General features: G+C 49.0%; 1 protein-coding gene across 2 annotated transcripts in view; it reads left to right on the forward strand.

The window, feature by feature from the left end:
* Window positions 1-272: 272 nt before the first annotated feature.
* The window catches only part of YTHDF1 (YTH N6-methyladenosine RNA binding protein F1), a 56,658-nt gene continuing 34,663 nt past the window's right edge, over window positions 273-22,267 (forward strand). For both annotated transcript variants that reach the window (XM_073607468.1, XM_073607470.1), the window contains exons 1-2: window positions 273-562; window positions 17,872-17,896. In XM_073607468.1, the coding sequence (XP_073463569.1) occupies window positions 536-562; window positions 17,872-17,896 (52 nt within the window). In that variant the 5' untranslated portion in view covers window positions 273-535. The remainder of the gene's footprint in view (window positions 563-17,871; window positions 17,897-22,267) is intronic.

Below are 22,267 nucleotides of genomic sequence, written 5' to 3' on the forward strand. Positions count from 1 at the left end.
GCTTGCTTTCATTCTTTAAACTTTATTTACACAGTTTGAACATGACATGTCCACTTGAGGTAAAGGGCTATGTCGGTGCGCTGCTAGAAAAAAAGAGGTGGGGCTGTCACTCATAGCAACCAGACTCCTCCCCCTCTGCTCCAGCGTGCACAGGAATAATGGGATAATGAGGCTGGGCGGCAGTCACGTGCTCGGGCCGCTCCCCTCTGCTTCACTTCCGCCCTCACTACCCACGCGTCACTTCCGCTTTTTCGGCCGCGCTGACTCCTGCGTCCCGTGTGCGCATGTGCGGAGGCTTCCGCTACCCGGCCTGCCCTGCGCCGCTGCTGACGTCAGCCGCACTCTGCCCAGTCCCCGCCGCCATTGGTGAGTGTGGAAGTCCCGGGCCAGGCCTCACACCCCGACTGGAAAGATAGCCCGAGACCCCCGACACCGCCCTGCGCCCGCTCCGCCCCACCGACTGAGAGGAAGAGAGAAGGAGCCGGCCTAGTGCGGCCTGTACACAGCGCGGCCTCCACTCCGCTCTACATGAATCATGTCTGCCACCAGCGTGGACCCGCAGGTGAGAGAGACACAGGGGCCTCACCCCTCCCCCCACCCACCCGAGGGGTGACTCTACACCCCAACCCTGAGATCTACTCCCCCCAACATCCGCCTCCTAATAATACCCCGACATCTGCCCCTCCCCCACAAGGGTCTGATCCTACCCCAACCCTGAGATCTGCCTCTATATACACCCCTCCCCCACAAGGGTCTGATCCTACCCCAACCCTGAGATCTGCCCCCTAAATACACCCCTCCCCCACAAGGGTCTGATCCTACCCCAACCCTGGGAACTGCCCCCTATATACACCCCTCCCCCACAAGGGTCTGATCCTACCCCCAACCCTGAGATCTGCCCCCTAAATACACCCCTCCCCCACAAGGGTCTGATCCTACCCCAACCCTGGGAACTGCCCCCTATATACACCCCTCCCCCACAAGGGTCTGATCCTACCCCCAACCCTGAGATCTGCCCCCTAAATACACCCCTCCCCCACAAGGGTCTGATCCTACCCCAACCCTGGGAACTGCCCCCTATATACACCCCTCCCCCACAAGGGTCTGATCCTACCCCCAACCCTGAGATCTGCCCCCTATATACACCCCTCCCCCACAAGGGTCTGATCCTACCCCAACCCTGAGATCTGCCCCCTAAATACACCCCTCCCCCACAAGGGTCTGATCCTACCCCAACCCTGAGATCTGCCCCCTAAATACACCCCTCCCCCACAAGGGTCTGATCCTACCCCAACCCTGAGATCTGCCCCCTAAATACACCCCTCCCCCACAAGGGTCTGATCCTACCCCCAACCCTGAGATCTACTCCCCCCTTCCCCCAACATCCGCCTCCTAATAATACCCCGACATCTGCCCATCCCCCACAAGGGTCTGATCCTACCCCAACCCTGAGATCTGCCCCCTAAATACACCCCTCCCCCACAAGGGTCTGATCCTACCCCAACCCTGGGAACTGCCCCTATATACACCCCTCCCCCACAAGGGTCTGATCCTACCCCAACCCTGAGATCTGCCCCCTATATACACCCCTCCCCCACAAGGGTCTGATCCTACCCCAACCCTGGGAACTGCCCCTATATACACCCCTCCCCCACAAGGGTCTGATCCTACCCCAACCCTGAGATCTGCCCCCTATATACACCCCTCCCCCACAAGGGTCTGATCCTACCCCAACCCTGGGAACTGCCCCCTATATACACCCCTCCCCCACAACATCTACCCCTTAATGATCCCCCTCCCCCACAAGGGTCTGATCCTACCCCAACCCTGGGATTTGCCCCCTATATACACCCATCCCCCACAACATCTGCCCCTTAATGATCACCCTCCCCACAGGGGTCTGATCCTACCCCAACCCTGGGAACTGCCCCTAAATACACCCCTCCCCCCCCAACATCTGCCCCTAATGATCCCCCTCCCCACAACATCTGCCCCCCCCCCCCATGGGTCTGATCCTACCCCAAGCCTGGGATCTGCCCCCAAAATACTCCCCCCCCCCCCCCCCAACTTCTGCCCCCTAATGATCCCCTCCCCCACAGGGGTCTGATCCTACCCCAACCCTGGGATCTGCCCCAATATAGACTAATCCCCCACAGGGGTCTGATCCTACTCCATCCCTGGGATCTGTCCCCTAATGATCCCCTCCCCCAACCATGGGATCTGCCCCCAAAATACACCCCTCCCCAACATCTGCCCCCTATTGACCCCCTCCCCCAACCCTGGTATCTGCCCCTAAAATACACCCCTCCCCCTCAATGATCCCCCTCCCCCACAGGGGTCTGATCCTACCCCAACCCTGGAATCTGCCCCCAAAATACACCCTCCCCCCCCCCCAACATCTGCCCCCTAATGATCACCCACAGGGGTCTGATCCTACCCCAACCTGGAGATTTGCCCCCCAACAACCCTCCTCCCCCAATATCTGCCCCCCTAATAATCCTTCATCACATGGGGTCTGATCCTACCCCCCCTCTACCTCAATATCCGCTCCCTAATACCCCAACATCTGCCCATTGCCCCATCATCTACCCCCTTCCCCAACAACCCCCCTCCCCCACAGGGGTCTGATCCTACCCCAACCCTGAGATCTGCCCCCCATAGACCCAACAACCCTCCTCTCCCCCTCCCCAGTATCTGCCCCCCCCCCCCCCCAACAATCCCTCTCTCCCACAGGGGTCTGATTCTACCCCAATCCTGAGACCCCCCCCCCCCCAATCATCTGCCTGATAGCCCTTCTCCCCCAGTATCGCCCCTAATAATCCTCCTCCCTCACAGAGGTTGGATCTTACCCCAACTCTGAGATCTGCCTCATACACTCTCCCAGCATCTGCCCCATACCCCTCCCCCATAGACTTTCTCTGATCTAACTTCCCACCTGTACCTACTCATTAACATCACTACTTTTACCATAAGGCCCCTTTCACACGATCGGACCGTTCAGGTCTGCCTGTCAGTTTTGACGGCGGACCTGAACGGGCGATCCATGTTAGCCTATGGAGCGTCGGATGTCAGCGGAGACATGTCCGCTGACATCCGACCCCGTTCGATTCGCTGGAGAGCAGACGGATGGCTCTACGTCCAGGTCCGTCGCGATCGGATCGGGTGAGATCTGACGAAAACGGACACGCTGTCCGTTTTCGTCCGATCCCTCCATAGGCGGCAGCGGCGCCTGACAAGCCCCTCCCCGCTCAGTGAGCAGAGAGGGACCTGTCATCCGCCGGCTCAGCGGAGATCAGCGGACAGATCTCCCGCTGAGCCGGCGGACCGAGGCGGGCTCCGTAGAAACGGAATCCGCCTCGTCTGAAAGGGGCCTAAGGTGACCCTTCCATAACATCCTTCTACTCATGTCCCCAATATTTGCCCTTGTACCCCAGATACCCCTCCAACATCTTCTGTTCTATCCATGATACCCCTCCAACATCTGTCTCTGATACTCCTCCTCTAACATCTTTACCCCTCTGCCACCCTCTCTTTGATATCTGCCATTTTTACTCCCCCTTCAACATCTGCCCCTGATACCCGCTCCCCCCCCCCAATAGACTCTCCCAGCATCTTCTTCCTCCCCCCCATAGACTCTCCTAGCATCTCCCCCCCCCCATAGACTCTCCCAGCATCTTCTTCCTCCCCCCCATAGACTCTCCCAGCATCTCCCCCCCCCATAGACTCTCCCAGCATCTCCCCCCCATAGACTCTCCCAGCATCTCCCCCCCATAGACTCTCCCAGCATCTCAGAGTCCCCCCCCCCTCCATAGACTCTCCCAGCATCTTCCCCCCCCATAGACTCTCCCAGCATCTCCCCCCCCCATAGACTCTCCCAGCATCTTCCCCCCCCCATAGACTCTCCCAGCATCTTCCCCCCCCCATAGACTCTCCCAGCATCTCCCCCCCCCCATAGACTCTCCCAGCATCTTCCCCCCCCATAGACTCTCCCAGCATCTCCCCCCCCCATAGACTCTCCCAGCATCTCCCCCCCCCCATAGACTCTCCCAGCATCTTCCCCCCCCCCCATAGACTCTCCCAGCATCTTCCCCTCCCCCCCATAGACTCTCCCAGCATCTTCCCCTCCCCCCCATAGACTCTCCCAGCATCTTCCCCTCCCCCCATAGACTCTCCCAGCATCTTCCCCTCCCCCCCATAGACTCTCCCAGCATCTTCCCCTCCCCCCCATAGACTCTCCCAGCATCTTCCCCTCCCCCCCATAGACTCTCCCAGCATCTTCCCCTCCCCCCCATAGACTCTCCCAGCATCTTCCCCTCCCCCCCATAGACTCTCCCAGCATCTTCCCCTCCCCCCCATAGACTCTCCCAGCATCTTCCCCTCCCCCCCATAGACTCTCCCAGCATCTTCCCCTCCCCCCCATAGACTCTCCCAGCATCTTCCCCTCCCCCCCATAGACTCTCCCAGCATCTTCCCCTCCCCCCCATAGACTCTCCCAGCATCTTCCCCTCCCCCCCATAGACTCTCCCAGCATCTTCCCCTCCCCCCCATAGACTCTCCCAGCATCTTCCCCTCCCCCCCATAGACTCTCCCAGCATCTCCCCCCCCCATAGACTCTCCCAGCATCTCCCCCCCCATAGACTCTCCCAGCATCTCCCCCCCCCCCATAGACTCTCCCAGCATCTCCCCCCCCCCCATAGACTCTCCCAGCATCTCCCCCTCCCATAGACTCTCCCAGCATCCCCCCCCCCCCAATAGACTCTCCCAGCATCTCCCCCCCCCCCCCAATAGACTCTCCCAGCATCTTCTCTTCCCCCCACCCCCCATAGACTCTCCCAACATCTTCTCCCCCCCCCCCCAATAGACTCTCCCAGCATCTCCCCCCCCCCAATAGACTCTCCTTCCAGCATCTCCCCCCCCCAATAGACTCTCCCAGCATCTCCCCCCCCCAATAGACTCTCCCATCATCATCTCCCCCCCCAAATAGACTCTCCCAGCATCTCCCCCCCCCCCCAAATAGACTCTCCCAGCATCTCCCCCCCCCAAATAGACTCTCCCAGCATCTCCCCCCCCCCCCAAATAGACTCTCCCAGCATCTCCCCCCCCCAAATAGACTCTCCCAGCATCTCCCCCCCCAAATAGACTCTCCCAGCATCTCCCCCCCCCAAATAGACTCTCCCAGCATCTCCCCCCCCAAATAGACTCTCCCAGCATCTCCCTCCCCCCAATAGACTCCCCCAGCATCTCCCCCCCCCAATAGACTCTCCCAGCATCCCCCCCCAATAGACTCTCCCAGCATTCCCCCCCCCCCAAATAGACTCTCCCAGCATCTCCCCCCCCCCCCATAGACTCTCCCAGCATCTTCCCCCCCCCCCCATAGACTCTCCCAGCATCTTCCCCCCCCCCCATAGACTCTCCCAGCATCTCCCCCCCCCCCCATAGACTCTCCCAGCATCCCTCCCCCCATAGACTCTCCCAGCATCTTCCCCTCCCCCCCATAGACTCTCCCAGCATCTTCCCCTCCCCCCATAGACTCTCCCAGCATCTTCCCCTCCCCCCCATAGACTCTCCCAGCATCTTCCCCTCCCCCCCATAGACTCTCCCAGCATCTTCCCCTCCCCCCCATAGACTCTCCCAGCATCTCCCCCCATAGACTCTCCCAGCATCTCCCCCCATAGACTCTCCCAGCATCTCCCCCCATAGACTCTCCCAGCATCTCCCCCCATAGACTCTCCCAGCATCTCCCCCCATAGACTCTCCCAGCATCTCCCCCCATAGACTCTCCCAGCATCTCCCCCCATAGACTCTCCCAGCATCTCCCCCCCCCCCATAGACTCTCCCAGCATCCCCCCCCCCTCCCATAGACTCTCCCAGCATCTCCCCCCCCCTCCCATAGACTCTCCCAGCATCTCCCCCTCCCATAGACTCTCCCAGCATCTCCCCCTCCCATAGACTCTCCCAGCATCTCCCCCCCCCCCCATAGACTCTCCCAGCATCTCCCCCCCCCATAGACTCTCCCAGCATCCCCCCCCCCCATAGACTCTCCCAGCATCCCCCCCCCCATAGACTCTCCCAGCATCCCCCCCCCCCATAGACTCTCCCAGCATCCCCCCCCCCCCATAGACTCTCCCAGCATCTCCCCCCCCATAGACTCTCCCAGCATCTCCCCCCCCCCCAAATAATAGACTCTCCCAGCATCTCCCCCCCCAAATAGACTCTCCCAGCATCTCCCCCCCCCCAATAGACTCTCCCAGCATCTCCCCCCCCCCCCCAAATAGACTCCCCCAGCATCTTCCCCCCCCAATAGACTCCCCCAGCATCTTCCCCCCCCAATAGACTCTCCCAGCATCCCCCCCCCCCAAATAGACTCTCCCAGCATCCCCCCCCCCAAATAGACTCTCCCAGCATCTCCCCCCCCATAGACTCTCCCAGCATCTCCCCCCCCATAGACTCTCCCAGCATCTCCCCCTCCCATAGACTCTCCCAGCATCCCCCCCCCCCCAAATAGACTCTCCCAGCATCCCCCCCCCCCCAAATAGACTCTCCCAGCATCTCCCCCCCCCCCCCAAATAGACTCTCCCAGCATCCCCCCCCCCAAATAGACTCTCCCAGCATCCCCCCCCCCCCAAATAGACTACCCCAGCATCCCCCCCCCCCCCCCCCCCAAATAGACTACCCCAGCATCTTCTCCCCCCCCCCCCCCCCCCCCCCCCCCCCAATAGACTCTCAGCATCTTCCCCCGATACCCCTCTGCCATAGACTTTCTCAACATCTGCTCTAACATCTCACCTGTACCTACTTATTGTCATCACTACTTTTGCCATCATCCTTCTACTCATGCCCCCAATATTTGCCCTTGTACCCCAGATACCCCTCCAACATCTGCCCTGTACTTTGTTCCCAACATCTTCTGTTCTATCCATGATACCCCTTCCAACATCTGTCTCTCATACTCCTCCTCTAACATCTTTACCCCTCTGCCATTTTTACTTCCCTTCAACATCTGCTTCTCATGACCTTTCCCCGATATCAACCCTTGTGCCACACATACTCTCTCTTAACACCTTCTCCTGTTTCACCAGAACACCCCTTTATCATCCACCTCTCATAGCTTGTTCCCCAACATCTGTATCCTGTAATCCTCCGGATACAGCGTCCCTGACACTCCCTTCTCAGCTTCTGATCGCCTTTTCCTGAAATCTGCCTCTGTGCCCTCCAGATTCCCCATCTCCAACATTTGCCACCCCAATATCTTCCTCTGATCCCCTTGGATCCACCGTACCCCTATCATCTGTCCTGTACCTTCCCGATAATCTACTCCAAACATCTGCCCTATACAGTGAGGGGAAAAAAAGTATTTGAACCCCAGCTGATTTTGTACATTTGCCCACTGACAAAAATGACCAGTCTATAATTTTAATGGCAGGTAAAGAGACAGAATAACAACAAACATATCCAGAAAAACTGATATTTTTCTTCCATTTGCGAATAATCGTACCGACTGTTGTCACCTTCTCACCAAGCTGCTTGGCGATGGTCTTGTAGGTCTACAATCTTGTCCCTGACATCCTTGGACAGCTCTTTGGTCTTGGCCACGATGGAGAGATTGGACTCTGATTACTTCTGTGGACAGGTGTCTTTTATAAAGGTAACAAGCTGAGATTAGGAGCACTCCATTTAAGAGAGTGTTCCTAGTCTCAGCTCGTTACCTGTATAGAAGACACCTGGGAGCCGGAAATCTTGCTGATTGATAGGGGATCAAATACTTATTTCACTCATTAAAATGCAAATCAATTTATAACTTTTTTGAAATGCGTTTTTCTGGATATTTTTGTTGTTATTCTGTCTTTTACTGTTAAAATAAACCTACCATTAAAATTATAGACTGATTGTTTCTTTGTCGGTGGGCAAACGTACAAAATCAGCAGGGGGGTCAAATACTTTTTTCCCCTCACTGTACCTTACCGATAATCTCCTCCGAACATCTGTCCTGTACCTTTGTAATAGTCCACCTCCTAAACCTCTGCTCTGTACTTTACAGATGCCCCATCCCTAACATCTACCCTGCACCTTCCTTATACACCTCCCCATTGGCTGTACCACCCCAGCATCTGATACTGTATCTGACACCCTTTTACATCTGTTTATCTAATATTTTGTCAGCATAGTCCCTGTGTCCCCCCTTCCTAATATCTACACTATGACGTTATGATCATCACCTACCTCCCCTTCTTTCTGCACAATTGGTCTTGAGGTTCCCTGACCACCCACTATTCTTTTCCTTGCAACTGCTCATCAGTTATTTTTTCCCTAGTAATAGTAAACTCAAATCTGCCTAGTCAGTTCAAGGACTTCCTCCAGGAACTGCAACCCAAACACCCGCTCCTTCCATACCTTTATAAATAGAACTAGGGCCTCAGAATTAAAAAAAAAAAAAAAAAAAATGTGCTCCATCGCCTAATTAGAAGTCCCACAAATATTTAATCCTTCTGATGATGTTCAACTTCTGTCGCTTCCTGTGATGGTGTGACAACAGTGATGCACTGCTGCTGAAATCGGAGCGGAGTGGTCACTCTCGTGTAGGCTGTGTCTGCTTTCACTACAGTGGGATGTCGGTTGTAGCTTGTCAATCGGCACCTGACTACACCTAATCCTGCTCACTGCTTTTTACATTGACTGTGCTGCCTCTGCTGCTGAAACACTCCCACTGTGAGCGGCAGTGTCTGGAGGAGGGGAACCTGTGAGACATGATGGAGGATTTGGCTCAGTCAGGGAAGTTAAAAGCATGTGCATCACATAGTAACTGGGTTCGGTATTTCTTTAGACTGACCTCTTTGTCCTGTCCCCTCTTCAAATATCTTTATACGTCTCTTCTGTCCCTGGGCCTCCCTTCTCTTCTGTCCCTCGGGCCCCCCCTTCTCTTCTGTCCCTCGGGCCCCCCCTTCTCTTCTGTCCCTCGGGCCCCCCCTTCTCTTCTGTCCCTCGGGCCCCCCCTTCTCTTCTGTCCCTCGGGCCCCCCCTTCTCTTCTGTCCCTCGGGCCCCCCCTTCTCTTCTGTCCCTCGGGCCCCCCCTTCTCTTCTGTCCCTCGGGCCCCCCCTTCTCTTCTGTCCCTCGGGCCCCCCCTTCTCTTCTGTCCCTCGGGCCCCCCCTTCTCTTCTGTCCCTCGGGCCCCCCCTTCTCTTCTGTCCCTCGGGCCCCCCCTTCTCTTCTGTCCCTCGGGCCCCCCCTTCTCTTCTGTCCCTCGGGCCCCCCCTTCTCTTCTGTCCCTCGGGCCCCCCCTTCTCTTCTGTCCCTCGGGCCCCCCCTTCTCTTCTGTCCCTCGGGCCCCCCCTTCTCTTCTGTCCCTCGGGCCCCCCCTTCTCTTCTGTCCCTCGGGCCCCCCCTTCTCTTCTGTCCCTCGGGCCCCCCCTTCTCTTCTGTCCCTCGGGCCCCCCCTTCTCTTCTGTCCCTCGGGCCCCCCCTTCTCTCCTGTCCCTCGGGCCCCCCCTTCTCTCCTGTTCCCCGGGGCCCCCCCCCTTCTCTTCTAATTGCCTATCCACAGAGAGTTCAAGTCATGTGATTCTCCCCCCGGCGGCTGGCTTCAGGATTGAGAGCCAACAACGTATGGAATGCCTAGGCCAGTGATGGCGAACCTTGGCACCCCAGTTGTTTTGGAACTACATTTACCATGATGCTCACCTACACTGCAGAGTGCATGAGCATCATGGTAAATGTAGTTCCAAAACATCTGGGGGTGCCAAGGTTCTCCATCACTGGTCTAGGCAGTGAGGTTACCATAAGCTTGCTATGGTGGCATCCATTGTCGCCTGTCCTCTCCCTTGAAGCATCAGCTCGGAGCCAATCACATGACTGGAGGGTAAGTACAAGCATCTCCCTTCTACAAGGTAGTTAGATTAGGCCAGTGATGGCGAACCTTGGCACTTGAGATGTTTTGAAACTACATTTCCCATGATGCTAAACAACACTGCAGAGTGCAAGAGCATCATGGGAAATGTAGTTCAAAAACACCTGGAGTGCCAAGGTTCACCATCACTTAAAAAGGCGTTAGGAGGGGGGAGGGGCCATTTTAAGCTTGGTTAGATCTAGCCTGGACTTCCACTTTAAGTCAACTTTTCCTGGAATATCACGAATCCTTTATTCATTAAGCCCACAATATCTATTCCAGGGTCCATCTGCCTAATATCCTCCTTCTCAAAATCTACGACATTCTTCTTTCCTTAAAATTAAACTTTAGTCAGAAAATTTAGGTCCTGCTAGATCACTTCAGACTGGCCCCTTTTGCAGGTATAGTTATGTAAAACATTAAAAAAAAAATACGTGCCTATACTGTTTGAAATCCAGTAATACACTCTCACCCCGCTCTGCACATGCTCAGTTGCTCTCTATTTTTAGTCACTGTGCTGAATTTGTAGAGGCCCCTCTGCTGACAGCCTAAAGATTTACTGCTGCTCAGGGGCTCTGGACTTCAGCAAAATGGCAGCCCCCAGCAAGAAGAGACATGAGCAAATGCTGGAGACACATTTACAGCACACACAAATTTTGGTTGCATAACTAATAATGTGGAATGAATGTTCCTTGCTAAGGAACATTATTTTGTTATCACATTGTTCTGGGTAAAGTTCCTCTTTTACATATCTTCCTTCTCTTATCTGTAATCTGGTGTAATTCTTGGCATCCTTCCTCATCAGTTTGAGAGCCCTCTTCTTCAAAGTATCACAATCTCCTTATGTCCTAGAAACTGTTTGTACTGCTCTTCAAATATCTTCCATACTTTGAACCTTCCCCCAAATGTTCCTTACTATTTAAGATTCGTTCTTGTACTCCCCACTTTCCCATCCCCCGCCCCCCCACATCCCACCACTGCTAGATTTATATTCCACCTCTAGATATCCCTCCTGTCTGCTCCCATCACCCCCCCTACTGTAATGATGACTTCCACCTTTCCAAATTCCGATTCTCAACGTCCTATCACCTCTGGTTTTCTGTAGTCATATCGTATTTTCCTTTGTGTGGTTTAAAGTTAAATTATTATTATTGTACAGGATTTATATAGAGCCAACAGTTTGTGCAGCACTTTACAACATGAGGGCAGACATTACACTTACATTACAATTTGGTACAAGAGGAATCAGAGGGCCCTGCTCGTCAGAGCTTACAATCTAAATGGGGAACATAACAAATTAGGCGAGGTTCTAAACCTTTTGAATATACCAAGATCACCAATTTTCTATATCATGTGGCAACCAGACACCCTTTACTAAATCTGGAGAGTGCAGAATCTGGTGCAGCTCTGCATAGAAACCAATCGGCTTCAAGGTTTTTATTTATTTTGTCAAAGCTTAATTAAACAAGCTTAAAGTGGATGTAAACAAAATTCTTTTTTTTTTTTTTTTGATGTCATAATGTAGAGCAGGGATATGCAATTAGTGGACCTCCAGCTGTTGCAGAACTACAAGTCCCATGAGGCATAGCAAGACTCTGACAGCAACAAGCATGACACCCAGAGGCAGAGGCATTATGGGATTTGTAGTTTTGCAACAGCTGAAGGTCCGCTAATTGCATATCCCTACTGTAGAGTATACGATTTCCTATCATTTGAGCCCAGTCTTGCCACAAAGAGTTAATTCATCTCTGAGCAATCCTCTTTTATTGTTCAGTGAGAAAAATCTTGAGAAACTGAGAAAAACTTTGTCAAATCCTCCCCCTTGCTGTGAGTGACAGGTGATTTACATCTCGTGCACTAGCCTAAGACATGCATTATTTTTTAATTCCCTCCCCCACTCCTTTCTTCAGCAGCTCTGCAAGGATTGGCTGTTCCACACCTCAGCATGATTTGGCATGCTGAAGTCATGTGGTTACTTTCCTGTCTTTTCACTGGATGTTAGAGATCATAGCAGAAGTTCAGTGTAAGAAATACACAGGAGAAAATGCATATTGACAAGGGAAGTGTAGAGGTGGGCGGGGAGTCTACTGACATCATGACTCCACCCACCGAGCTCCAGACAACAGACCCGCCCACAGAATCTGCAGTTTTTCGGGTCTAATAACAGACAGAGGGGAGACATTAGACAGGTAAAGATACATGCAGGAGGTGTGTATATCCTTATAGATAACCCCTATGGCAGTAGTTTAGAAAGGATGACATTGGGTTTACATCCACCTTAAGTTAGAAGCTGATTGGCTGCAGTGCACAACTGCACCAGATTCTGTCTGCTCTAGTTTTTAGTAAATGCCCCCCATCCCCAAATGTATCATATGAAAAACTTCCATGGAAGAATTTCACTTTCTCATCTTTTATCTGTCCTTACAATTGGTGAACCTAGACCTGTTCTTTTTGGGTGCAGGCTTGGTGGTGAAGCTGTCCCCCCCCACCAGATAACATTCAGACCTGTTTATATTCCATGTCTGACAGGTTTTTGTACTTTTGAAATCTTGTCAATCACCCATAACCTGTGTGTGAGGTTTTTTTATTTTTTACATTGGAAATATGCGATGGGTCATGATCCTAAGTTGTGTGTCTTGTGCTTTCGCGGATCTCCAGTCTTGTCATTTTGCCTCAAGTCTTGTAGGTGGTTCTCCTCAGGAGGAACTTTGAAGGTTTAGTGCCCATCAGTGCAGCCTCATCATGGCACATCAGTGAAGGAGATTACTTAGAAAATTTTGTAACAAGCAAAACCTTCCTTCTTTTTTTTTTTTTTTTTTTTTTTTTTTTTTGTGTTTTTTTTTGTTGCTTAAATAAAAAAAAAAAATAAAGTTTTGAAAAAAATTAAAATAAAAACGCATTAAACACCACCAAAAGAAAGCTTTATCGGTCTAAAAAAATTATACAAATTTCGTTTGGGTGCAGCATTGCATGACTGCACAATAGTCAATAGTTACATGTTCCCCACACAACAGCTTCTCCCTGATCCACCCCCGCCAACAGTAGTACGGGGGAAAGTTCCCTGTACTAGCTGTCACTTTATTTATTTATTTTTTTTAAATCAGCGGGGCTCAGCCCGTACGGTCACGTCATTCATTCACCCAGCTCTGTGTGAGTGAACTACAGAACGACCACAGTGCTAGTGCATTGATCCTGTCTGTACAAAATGTACAGGTACACAGATAAACCAATAGATCTACAGAAGACCTGCATTGGGGCAATGCTTTACAGGCTCCAAAAAAAATGCACATTTTATTACTTTTGCTGCAAAAAAAAAATGTGTGTGTTTTTTTTTTTTTATTTTTTTTTTTTTAAAGTGAACTTATCCTTTAAAGAAGAACTCCAGGAATTATGAGAGAGTATGGGCAGTCGGCTGCTCTGTGGAAGACTCCAATTGGAAGGCCCGGAGTATAGCGACATAAAACTGTAAAGGAGAGAGAAATCCACTTGGTGGCGACCCTTTGTAAGCCAGCACATTTAAATAGATAATTCCTGGAGTTCTTCAAACCTTTTTTATTTTTTGTAGTGTTCTAACTTGCATTTAATTAGGATTTCACACAATTGGTCTGGATGAAAAAAAAAAAAAAAATAATAATTTTTTTTTGACTTGAACGCGATTTAAAAAAAAAAATGTTGGATCCTGTTTGGAGTTGGGTTAAAGGCCTGCGAGAAGACACAGAAATAGCCTGTAGAGGCCAAACTGTAACTTGGCCTTAGCACAAAACAATGAGCCAATCAGCCCAACATTGGCTGTGACCTGGAAATCATTACTTCTACTGTGAAGCATGGTGGTGGTAGCAACATGCTTTAAAGGTCTTTTTCATGGGTAGGGCCTGCTCAGGTTAAAAGGCAAAAAGAGTGCAGCCAAATACTGGATGGTTATAGAGGCAGTTTTTGTCTATAACAGTGGTCTCCAAACTGCGGCCCGGGGTCCGGATGCGACCTTTTGCTTGCTTTTATCTGGCCCTTGGGATACCAACAGTGGGGCATAACCCCCCCCCCCCCCATGACACCAATGAAGGGTGCACAATTCCTCCCAATGACACCAACAATGGGGGCCTAATGACATCGATGATGAAGCACAGCTCCTCTCAATAACACCAATAATGGGGCCCTATGAAATCGATGATGGGGCACAGTTCCTCTGAATTACATCAATGATGAGGCCTAATGACATTGAGGATGGGGCTCAATTACACCAATGATGGGGCCCGATGACATTGAGGATGGGGCTCAATTACACCAATGATGAGGCCTAATGACATCGATGATCAGGCACAACTCAATTACTCCAATGATGGGGCCCAATGACACCAATGATGGGACCTAATGACATAGATGATGGGGCACAACTCCTTTTAGTTACACCAATGATAGGGCCAAATTACACCAATAAAGGGGCACAATTCCTCTCACTGAAACAAACAATGGGGCATTATTTTTTTCCCACTGACATCGGGACCTTTTCTACTCCCAGTGGCCACAGGCCGACCCCCCAAAGTCTGAAGGACCGTAAACTGGACCTTTTGCTTAGAAAGTTTGGAGACTCCTGGTCTACAAGACTGAGGGAGAGACTTTATAACAGGAAAAAATGGTCTGCCGCTGGTGAGTTATTGCCAATAACCGGATCACTTGTCAGTCCTCACAGAGCTAGAGAAATAATGCCAGGAACAAAAACCTTTAGGACCCAGATGTCCAAGCTTGCTGGAGATTTCCCCTATAACAATACTTGGGTTGGGGTGCAAGCAACAAATGTATACTTAAACGTATGTTCTTACGTTACAATACAGGACGTATGTGTTGTAGGCATGTCATATGTCATGGACTTTGAGTGGGGATATCTGAAGGATGCCTGCAGGCATCCTTCAGATATCCTTTTTTTCAGGCGGCGATTCTCTGTACCGTAAAGAACAATCATAGCGGCAGTTCAGCCACTTGATCGTTCTTACAGGCGGCGGGAGGGGACATCCCTCCCACCGCCCTCGGGTGCTTCTACCGGCTCGCCCGTGCGATCGGCAAGCCGGAGAATGAATCGGTCACCGCCGGAAGTTAAGTGCAGAGATTTCTCGTGACTAGATGGTCCCAAGTCATCTCTATGACCCTTTGGAGGCCCGGGCGTGACTTTATGACGTCACGTCCGAGCCCTCTGAAGTAAACAATGCCAGGGACACGCGGCTGGAAAGGCCGAGACAGTGTGTGTGTTTTTTTTTTTTTTTTTTTTTTTTTTTTTTTGTTTGTTTGATCTGTCTTTCAGCCTGAAGGAGAGATGTGAGGTCTTATAGACCCCACATCTGTCCATAAAGAGGACCTGTCACACACCATTCCTATTACAAGGGATGTTTACATTTCTTGTAATAGGAATAAAAGTGATAAAAAAATGAAAGAGAAAGTGTAAAAAAAAAGAGTAAAATAAACAATAAAAAAAATTTAGGTGCCCCTATCCCCGTGTGCTCGTGCACAGAAGTGAACGCATACTTAAGTCGTGCCCACGTATGTAAACAGCATTCATATCACGCGTGTGAGGTATCGCCGTGTGCGTTACAGCGAGAGCAACAATTCTAGCCCAAGACCTCCTCTGCAACTCAAAACTGGTAACCTGTAAACATTTTTAAAGAGTCTCCTATGGAGATTTTTAAATACCGAAGTTTGGCGCCATTCCACGAGTGTGCGCAATTTTAAAGTGTGACATGTTAATCTACTCAGCATAACATCATCTTTCACGTTATACAAAAAAAAAATTGGGCTAACTTTACTGTTTGTGTTTTTTTTTTTTTGTTTTTTTTTTAACTCGTGAAACATTTATTCCCCCCCCCCCCCCCAAAAAAAAAAACACGGTTGAAAAATTGCTGCGCAAATACCATGTGAGGTAAAAAGTTGCAACGACCGCCATTTTATTCCCTAGAGTCTCTGCTTAAAAAAAAAATGTTTGGGGGGTTCTGATTAATTTCCTAGCAAAAAATAAATAAACTTGTAAACAAAAAGATCCAGAAAAGGCCTGGTATGGAAGTGGTTACATTCCAGTTTTTTAATTCCACAACAAAACGTGGAAAGGCCAAACTGGAAGGGATTCTTATGAACGGGCCTGTAGGGTTTCTCTATGTACTTAATGACAGAGCAGACCTCGGATAGTGAACAATACAATATTGACATGGAGATGTAATTGGAGAAGGGAGTGGCGGAAGGGAAGTGTCAAGTTTGTTAAACAGCGGCGTCGTTCATTGCTACTCTCCGTGGATGGGTGACCATGGGAATAAGGTGCCGCCTGCTGAACTGGTGACCGATCGCTGCTCAGCCATTCACAGGACGTCTTTTATTTTTTTATCAGTGAATACAAGGCTTCCTCTTATTGGGTGAAGCAGCGATTGTGACCTCATCAAGCCCCAAACAAACTTTATAAAGCGAAAGTAAGGTTACATTGTAGTCTCCACATTAAAGCTGCATTCAGAGCTGGCAAAAATTAACTGTCGCTTCCCTCCTGCCCAAATCATCCCTGAGCACATGAAGAATATGATTGATTTATATACAGGGATCTTCTAATACAGAGTATAATTTCTTAACCTACAATCCGGTGCTTTTCTCCATTGCCAGATTGTGAGCCAGCACTCTTATGTCCGCACATCGATCGATGGACTAGTGGTGTTTTATAAGGCTCGGTTCACACTAGTGCGGGGGGGGGGGTCCTACGTTCTGGTTGCGGGAATCGCATTGATACCTGCAGCTGAATTGCACTGCTGTTGGGAGAAATGTGGGGCTGCCATTTATTTTGAATGGCACCCCCCATGCATCTCAGCGCGATCGTGGGTGTGGGAACCGCAGGGAAACCGCATGGTCAAAAGGACCATGCGGTTTCCCTGCAGCCTCGTTTTTAAGAAGGTGCATTCACTTTTTTTTTTTTTTGTACGTTTCGCACGGCATCCCATTCAAATGAATAGTCTGCCGTGCCCGAGCAAACTCGGACGCAAGGACTGCACTAGTGTGAAGAGAGACTAAGAGGTAATGTTGGCGAGAGGGATAGTGATACCACCGGTCAGAGATCGGCAATAAAAGCAGCTTTGGGGGGGGGGGGGGGGGGGGGGGCGCGGTGTCTCATCAATGCAGGGAGGAAGACTAAGGACAGTGTTCTTGTTTTTTTTTTTTGTTCTAATAATTTTTATTACAATTTAAAAACCGCATACAGAATTTTATGCTCTAATGTTTATCAGAAAATCGTTGAAACAATGATGCATTATTCGATATGATCGATGACCCTTCTTAATTACACATAAACAAAACCATATAAATAAATGTTATAAATTGGTTGGAGAGACTTTATTGTCCCCTTGTAAAATCCTACTAAACTATATATCTTCATCACCACGATTTTGCCGCATTTATACACAGGTCACCAATGTAAAAAGCAGAAAAACGCCCATAATCTGCCCCAAAGAAGTTTTTTTTTTTGAGCTTAAGGCGTTTTGCTTCAGGTGACAAAACGCTCAGATGTGAACAGGTGCCATTGAAATGAATGGGATTTTTCTTGTTTGTGTTAGGCATTTTCTCAGGAGTTTTACGAGCGTTTTTTGAGCTGAAAACGCTCAGGTGTGAATGCAGCTTTAGTGCTCTTAAGTACACACTATAGAAGGATATGCTTTGTTCTGTTTTATGTCTGAGGTTGCTAAGGTATGTATCTACGTTGCCAGCCACATTTTGTTACGCAGAGGGGATTACAGGAGTAGTATAGATATGTGATTGGCCATGATTGGTTTACATGTGTTTTGCCCATGGCAGCCAGTAAGAAAGTTCTAATCCTGCCTATTTACTGAACAGCATGGAAGGGCGACACACACTTGTCCTTCAGTGTGTGTACAGATGACTGTTGAAATTGCTGAATAACTGAACCTCGCACTATATTATACACATAGTCTGGACCACTTTTCTAATTTTATTTATTTTTTCTCATTTTAAATCGCAGAGACCAAAAGGACAAGACAGTAAAGGTAAGTTTTCTTGTGCTCTTTAAGTCTCTTCCTGCCCCTAAAACCCCCCCTTATTAACTATTTGAATGACGTGTGGTGTGCATGCGCTACCTGCAACATTTCATACAGTAGACCTTGATTTCCAATCCCCCAATAGCATCAAATAAAGTTTTTGCTTTGCCATAGAAGAACTTGTTTTGGGTCTTGTTATCCCAACCCAGATAGAGTTCCACTCACACTGATAGATGTATTGTGTTTTGTCCTCTCTCTCTTGCCATCATTCATATATATTCTACTATTGTACAAGGGTCAGAGATTGTCGAATGTTTGATCTTCCTTTCTACTCATTCAGAGGCTCTAAAGTGCTTGTTAAAGCGGAGGTCCACCATAAAATTAAAAATTACATTAACATTGTAGTTGCTGACTTAAAGAAAAAAAAGGGGAAAAGAAAAACTGAGCTCTTCCAGCGCCACAATGTCAGCGCTGCAGGGGCTCCCATCTTCACCAGTTTTGCTACCTGGTTCGCGGGCTCAGGCTCTGTGACTGGCCAGAGCTGCAATGACATCACTCCCGTGCATGCGCGCCGCTGTTCCATCACAGTGCATGCGCCTGTGATTTCACTGGCTGCATGTAATGTAAATATCTCCCAAACGGCTTATGTTTAGGAGATATTTACAGTACCTATAGGCAAGCCTTATAGGCTTACCTATAGGTAAATGTCAGTAAAGGAATTCACTTCCTCTTTAAGAGAAGTATGGGGTTTTGTTTTTAAAACTCGTACTTGCCTGGGTAGATGCAGCATTGGTCCCCTGGCTCCTCCTAACACCAAGAACCGAGCGATCGAATACTGCTGATCGCTCAGTTCTCACAGCTCCCCGAGCAGAGAGTTGGAGACTGTCAGTCACGGCTCTCTGCTCTGCCCTCTCCTTGCTCACTGGAGCACTGAGCTGGGGGGCGGCTGGCTGAGAGGCTGATCCGGTTGTCGGTCTAGGGATCTGGTGGATCCAGACTCGATGGTTGTGATGACGCAGAACCTGGACCGACTCTGTGATGTCCCGCTCTCTGCTGAAAACAGGTCACAGGAGTGCAAAATGATTTGCACACCTGTCATCGATAGAAGTACAGCCAAACAAGATAGGTCTGTTCTTCTCCTTTAACTCTGAGATGGGCTGGATGGTGCTGCTATAGTCACCTATTGAGTTCTTTAAAGTAGAACTATAGGCAAAACTTTTTATTTTGGCTAGAGCAAGGAAGGGGTTATAAATGAACCCCTGTCAGATTTCTTTTTTTTTTTGTCATATTTGTCCTATTTTAGAGATTTCCCTTTACTTCCTGTCTCCTATCCAAACAGGAAGTGTGAGGAAATCCCTGCTAATTAAGGGAATTCCTTAGGGACCCCAAGTCACCAGAACTAGTGTCCCCTTTGGAAGATTTCCCCTCTTAATTTTTTAGGGACAACCCAAAATGTATTTATTTATTTTTTTACTTTCAATGATAGAAGTAAAGAGAGCAAATAGAGAAGGTCAATCTCCCTAATGGGGGCACAGACAGCAGTACAAACTGACAGGGGTTCTAATTCTTCACTCCATCCAAAACTAGAAAAACGTTTTAGTTATACTTTTATATTATATTTTAGTATATTAGGTTCACATGTATGCAGTGTGGGCAATGCCACAATCCGTGTGCATTTCCTGCACCGCATTCCAATCACACTACACTTGCGATCTGCTGTGGGTGTCAATAGAAATTTGTTATAAAGAAAGAAAGCATTGCTTTCTATCACCCTTTTAAATATAAAAAAAACAATATTCATGTAAAGTGAAACACAGTAAAAATGATGAAAAAGCTCAGGCGTGCGTTTTGATCCACCACTATGCATGTAAATCTTCTATGTTCCCTTTTTATGATCTTCCAACTGTGCCACCATAAATCACCAGCCACTGTGAAAAATGCACACTCCCCATTAATCCACCGACCTCTGTTACTAAAGGTCAACAAGCGCAATGGGTTAAATCTACCAGATCGATCACACCATCCATCAATAGGTCATCAAACTCCTCCTAATTCTTCAATATTCACTCCAAAGACACCACAACATCGAATCGGAGAAGTACTTCTAGTGTAGTGTTTATTAGTGGTGCCGAAATTGATGTGTGTGTATGTGTATATATATATATATATATATATATATATAAAATTTTTTTTTTTTTTTATTGCTTGAATTTAAAATATTTATTATTGGCACCTTTTTTGAAGCAGTGTTAAAAATCCTGATTACTGTGTTTTTTGTGCATAATTGGTCAGCGCAAGAACGCATAAAAAAAGCACCCGTTTTTGATGCTTTTTTTTTTTTTTTTTTTTTTTAGTCACGTAACCTATGAAAAACACCTTGAGCTTAACAAAATCTCGGGCGTTTTCGCCAGCCATTATCAGCATTTTTTTTTGTTTGCTTTTGTTTTCTTTCGGCACAAGGCTGAAAACCGAAATTTTGGTGCATCACTAGTATTGTTCCAGGTGTACACAAAGGCAGAATGTAGCACCCACTTGTTGTTGTGCCCAGACTGGGCACCAATGTAAACAGCTTTTCTGTCAGCCAGCACCACCATACCGCTTGGCAACCAGCGTGCTTTCCAACAGCCGGAAGTGACGTCGCAGTGGAACAGGAAGTGACGACACCCGTAGAGCCTCGGCTAGTTTCGCTGATCGCGTCTTCAGGAAGCTAGCTTTTTCACAGTGGCTGGTGATTTATGGTGGCACAGTTGGACCATTTAAGGACACACAGAAGATTAACATGCATAGTGGTAAATCACAACACACGTCTATGGAATTTTGATAATTTTTACTGTGTTTCACTTTACATGAATATTATTTTTTTGTATTTATGGGTGATCGCACATTGCTTTCTTTATATCATATATAAAGTGATTAATAATATTTTCACTTTAAAGGGGGGCAGCTTCACTGGTCTAAAGGTAGGCAGGCGCCTTTATAAATACAAATTTAATGACACCCCAAACAACGCAGGAAACAAATGCAGTGTGTTTGCCTTCATAGATTGCATGGTACAAAAGAACCATGCCATCTGGTTTGCAGCACGCCTCCAAAAAAAGGCGCATGCATGTCTTTGCTGCGATGCTGTGTAGTTTGAGCCTGTTCAAAATGAATTGGCTCAAATCACAATGAATCACATGGGAATGCAGTGCTGTTCCTGTGCAATTTACATGCGCTTCATAGTGTGAAACGGGGCTTAGGCTTCCGCTTCTCCATTGCTGATTTTAAAGAAACAAAATTACCTGCAAAAGACTCATTCCTCAAATTCTAGAATCTTTAGTGTCTGCCACTACAGTGTGTGTTGGATGGTTGCATCTCCCGCCATGTAGGTCGCGGTTTCCCACATCAGTGCAGTGCGGGACACAGGCATTCAACACGCCCTGAGGTTTTTCTTCATCGGCTGCCCCTGCGGAAAGTCACTTTTCCTGGGGGCACCTGTGTGGGCTTGCTCCTGAGTCCCGCTGCTGCGTCCATCGACACTTGGCCCCGCCCCCCGCGTCACTGGATTTGATTGATGGCAGAGGGAGCCAGTGTCTCCTGCTATCAATCTGTCCGATGAGGAGAGAGACAGCGGCTGGAGCCGCTGCGCTCCTGCACATACCTGAGACTGATCCGATCCAGTAAAGAAAAAGGGGGGGGGGTCTGGGGGACCGCTGCAGCACAGGTTTTTCACCCTAATGCATTAATGTGAAAAACCTTGAGGCTTTACAACCACTTTAAATCTGTGACAGGGTCTCTTTATTTCAACACTTTTATTTCAGATGCCTTGGAAGGCAGACAGTGGACACAAAAAAGATTAAAGGCCAACTCTGCACCGTTTCACCCTGTATTTAGCAGCCGTTGTCTCTTTCAGAAATTGGCATGGCTCCGCCCACACATCTGAGCCATTCATTCACAGAAATCTGTGTTTTGTATGAGCTGCAAGAGATTCCAATGCACAGTCCCAACAGACACGTTCCTGGAATAATGGCTGTGTATGTAAGCAGGTGCTGTAGCAACCATCAGCTGGAACCAAAGATGGTCAAAGCAGAAGGACTTCTGTGAAGTTCTTCTGCGTTGAATGAACTACAAGCCTCATCTGGCACTGCGGCAAATGGATTTGTAATAATTATAGAGACACGAGTTTGGTGATCACAGCACATCACATTTCCTCCAGCTCTCTAACTGAAAGCCTGTACCCCTGTACAGACAAGGAGCTGGTGGAAGAATCTGCAGAAGCCTGGCATTGCACCCATGATCCATTGTGGTTGCAATGCTTTGCAGACTTTTCCTAAAAAGTAATTATTTATTTTTTTTGTAAAAGGTGGAGTTGTTGTCCTTTAAGGCATGTAGAAATATTAG

This window comes from Aquarana catesbeiana, linkage group LG12 (genome assembly GCF_042186555.1).
Source record: "Aquarana catesbeiana isolate 2022-GZ linkage group LG12, ASM4218655v1, whole genome shotgun sequence".
In the NCBI taxonomy this organism is placed as follows: Eukaryota; Metazoa; Chordata; class Amphibia; order Anura; family Ranidae; genus Aquarana; species Aquarana catesbeiana.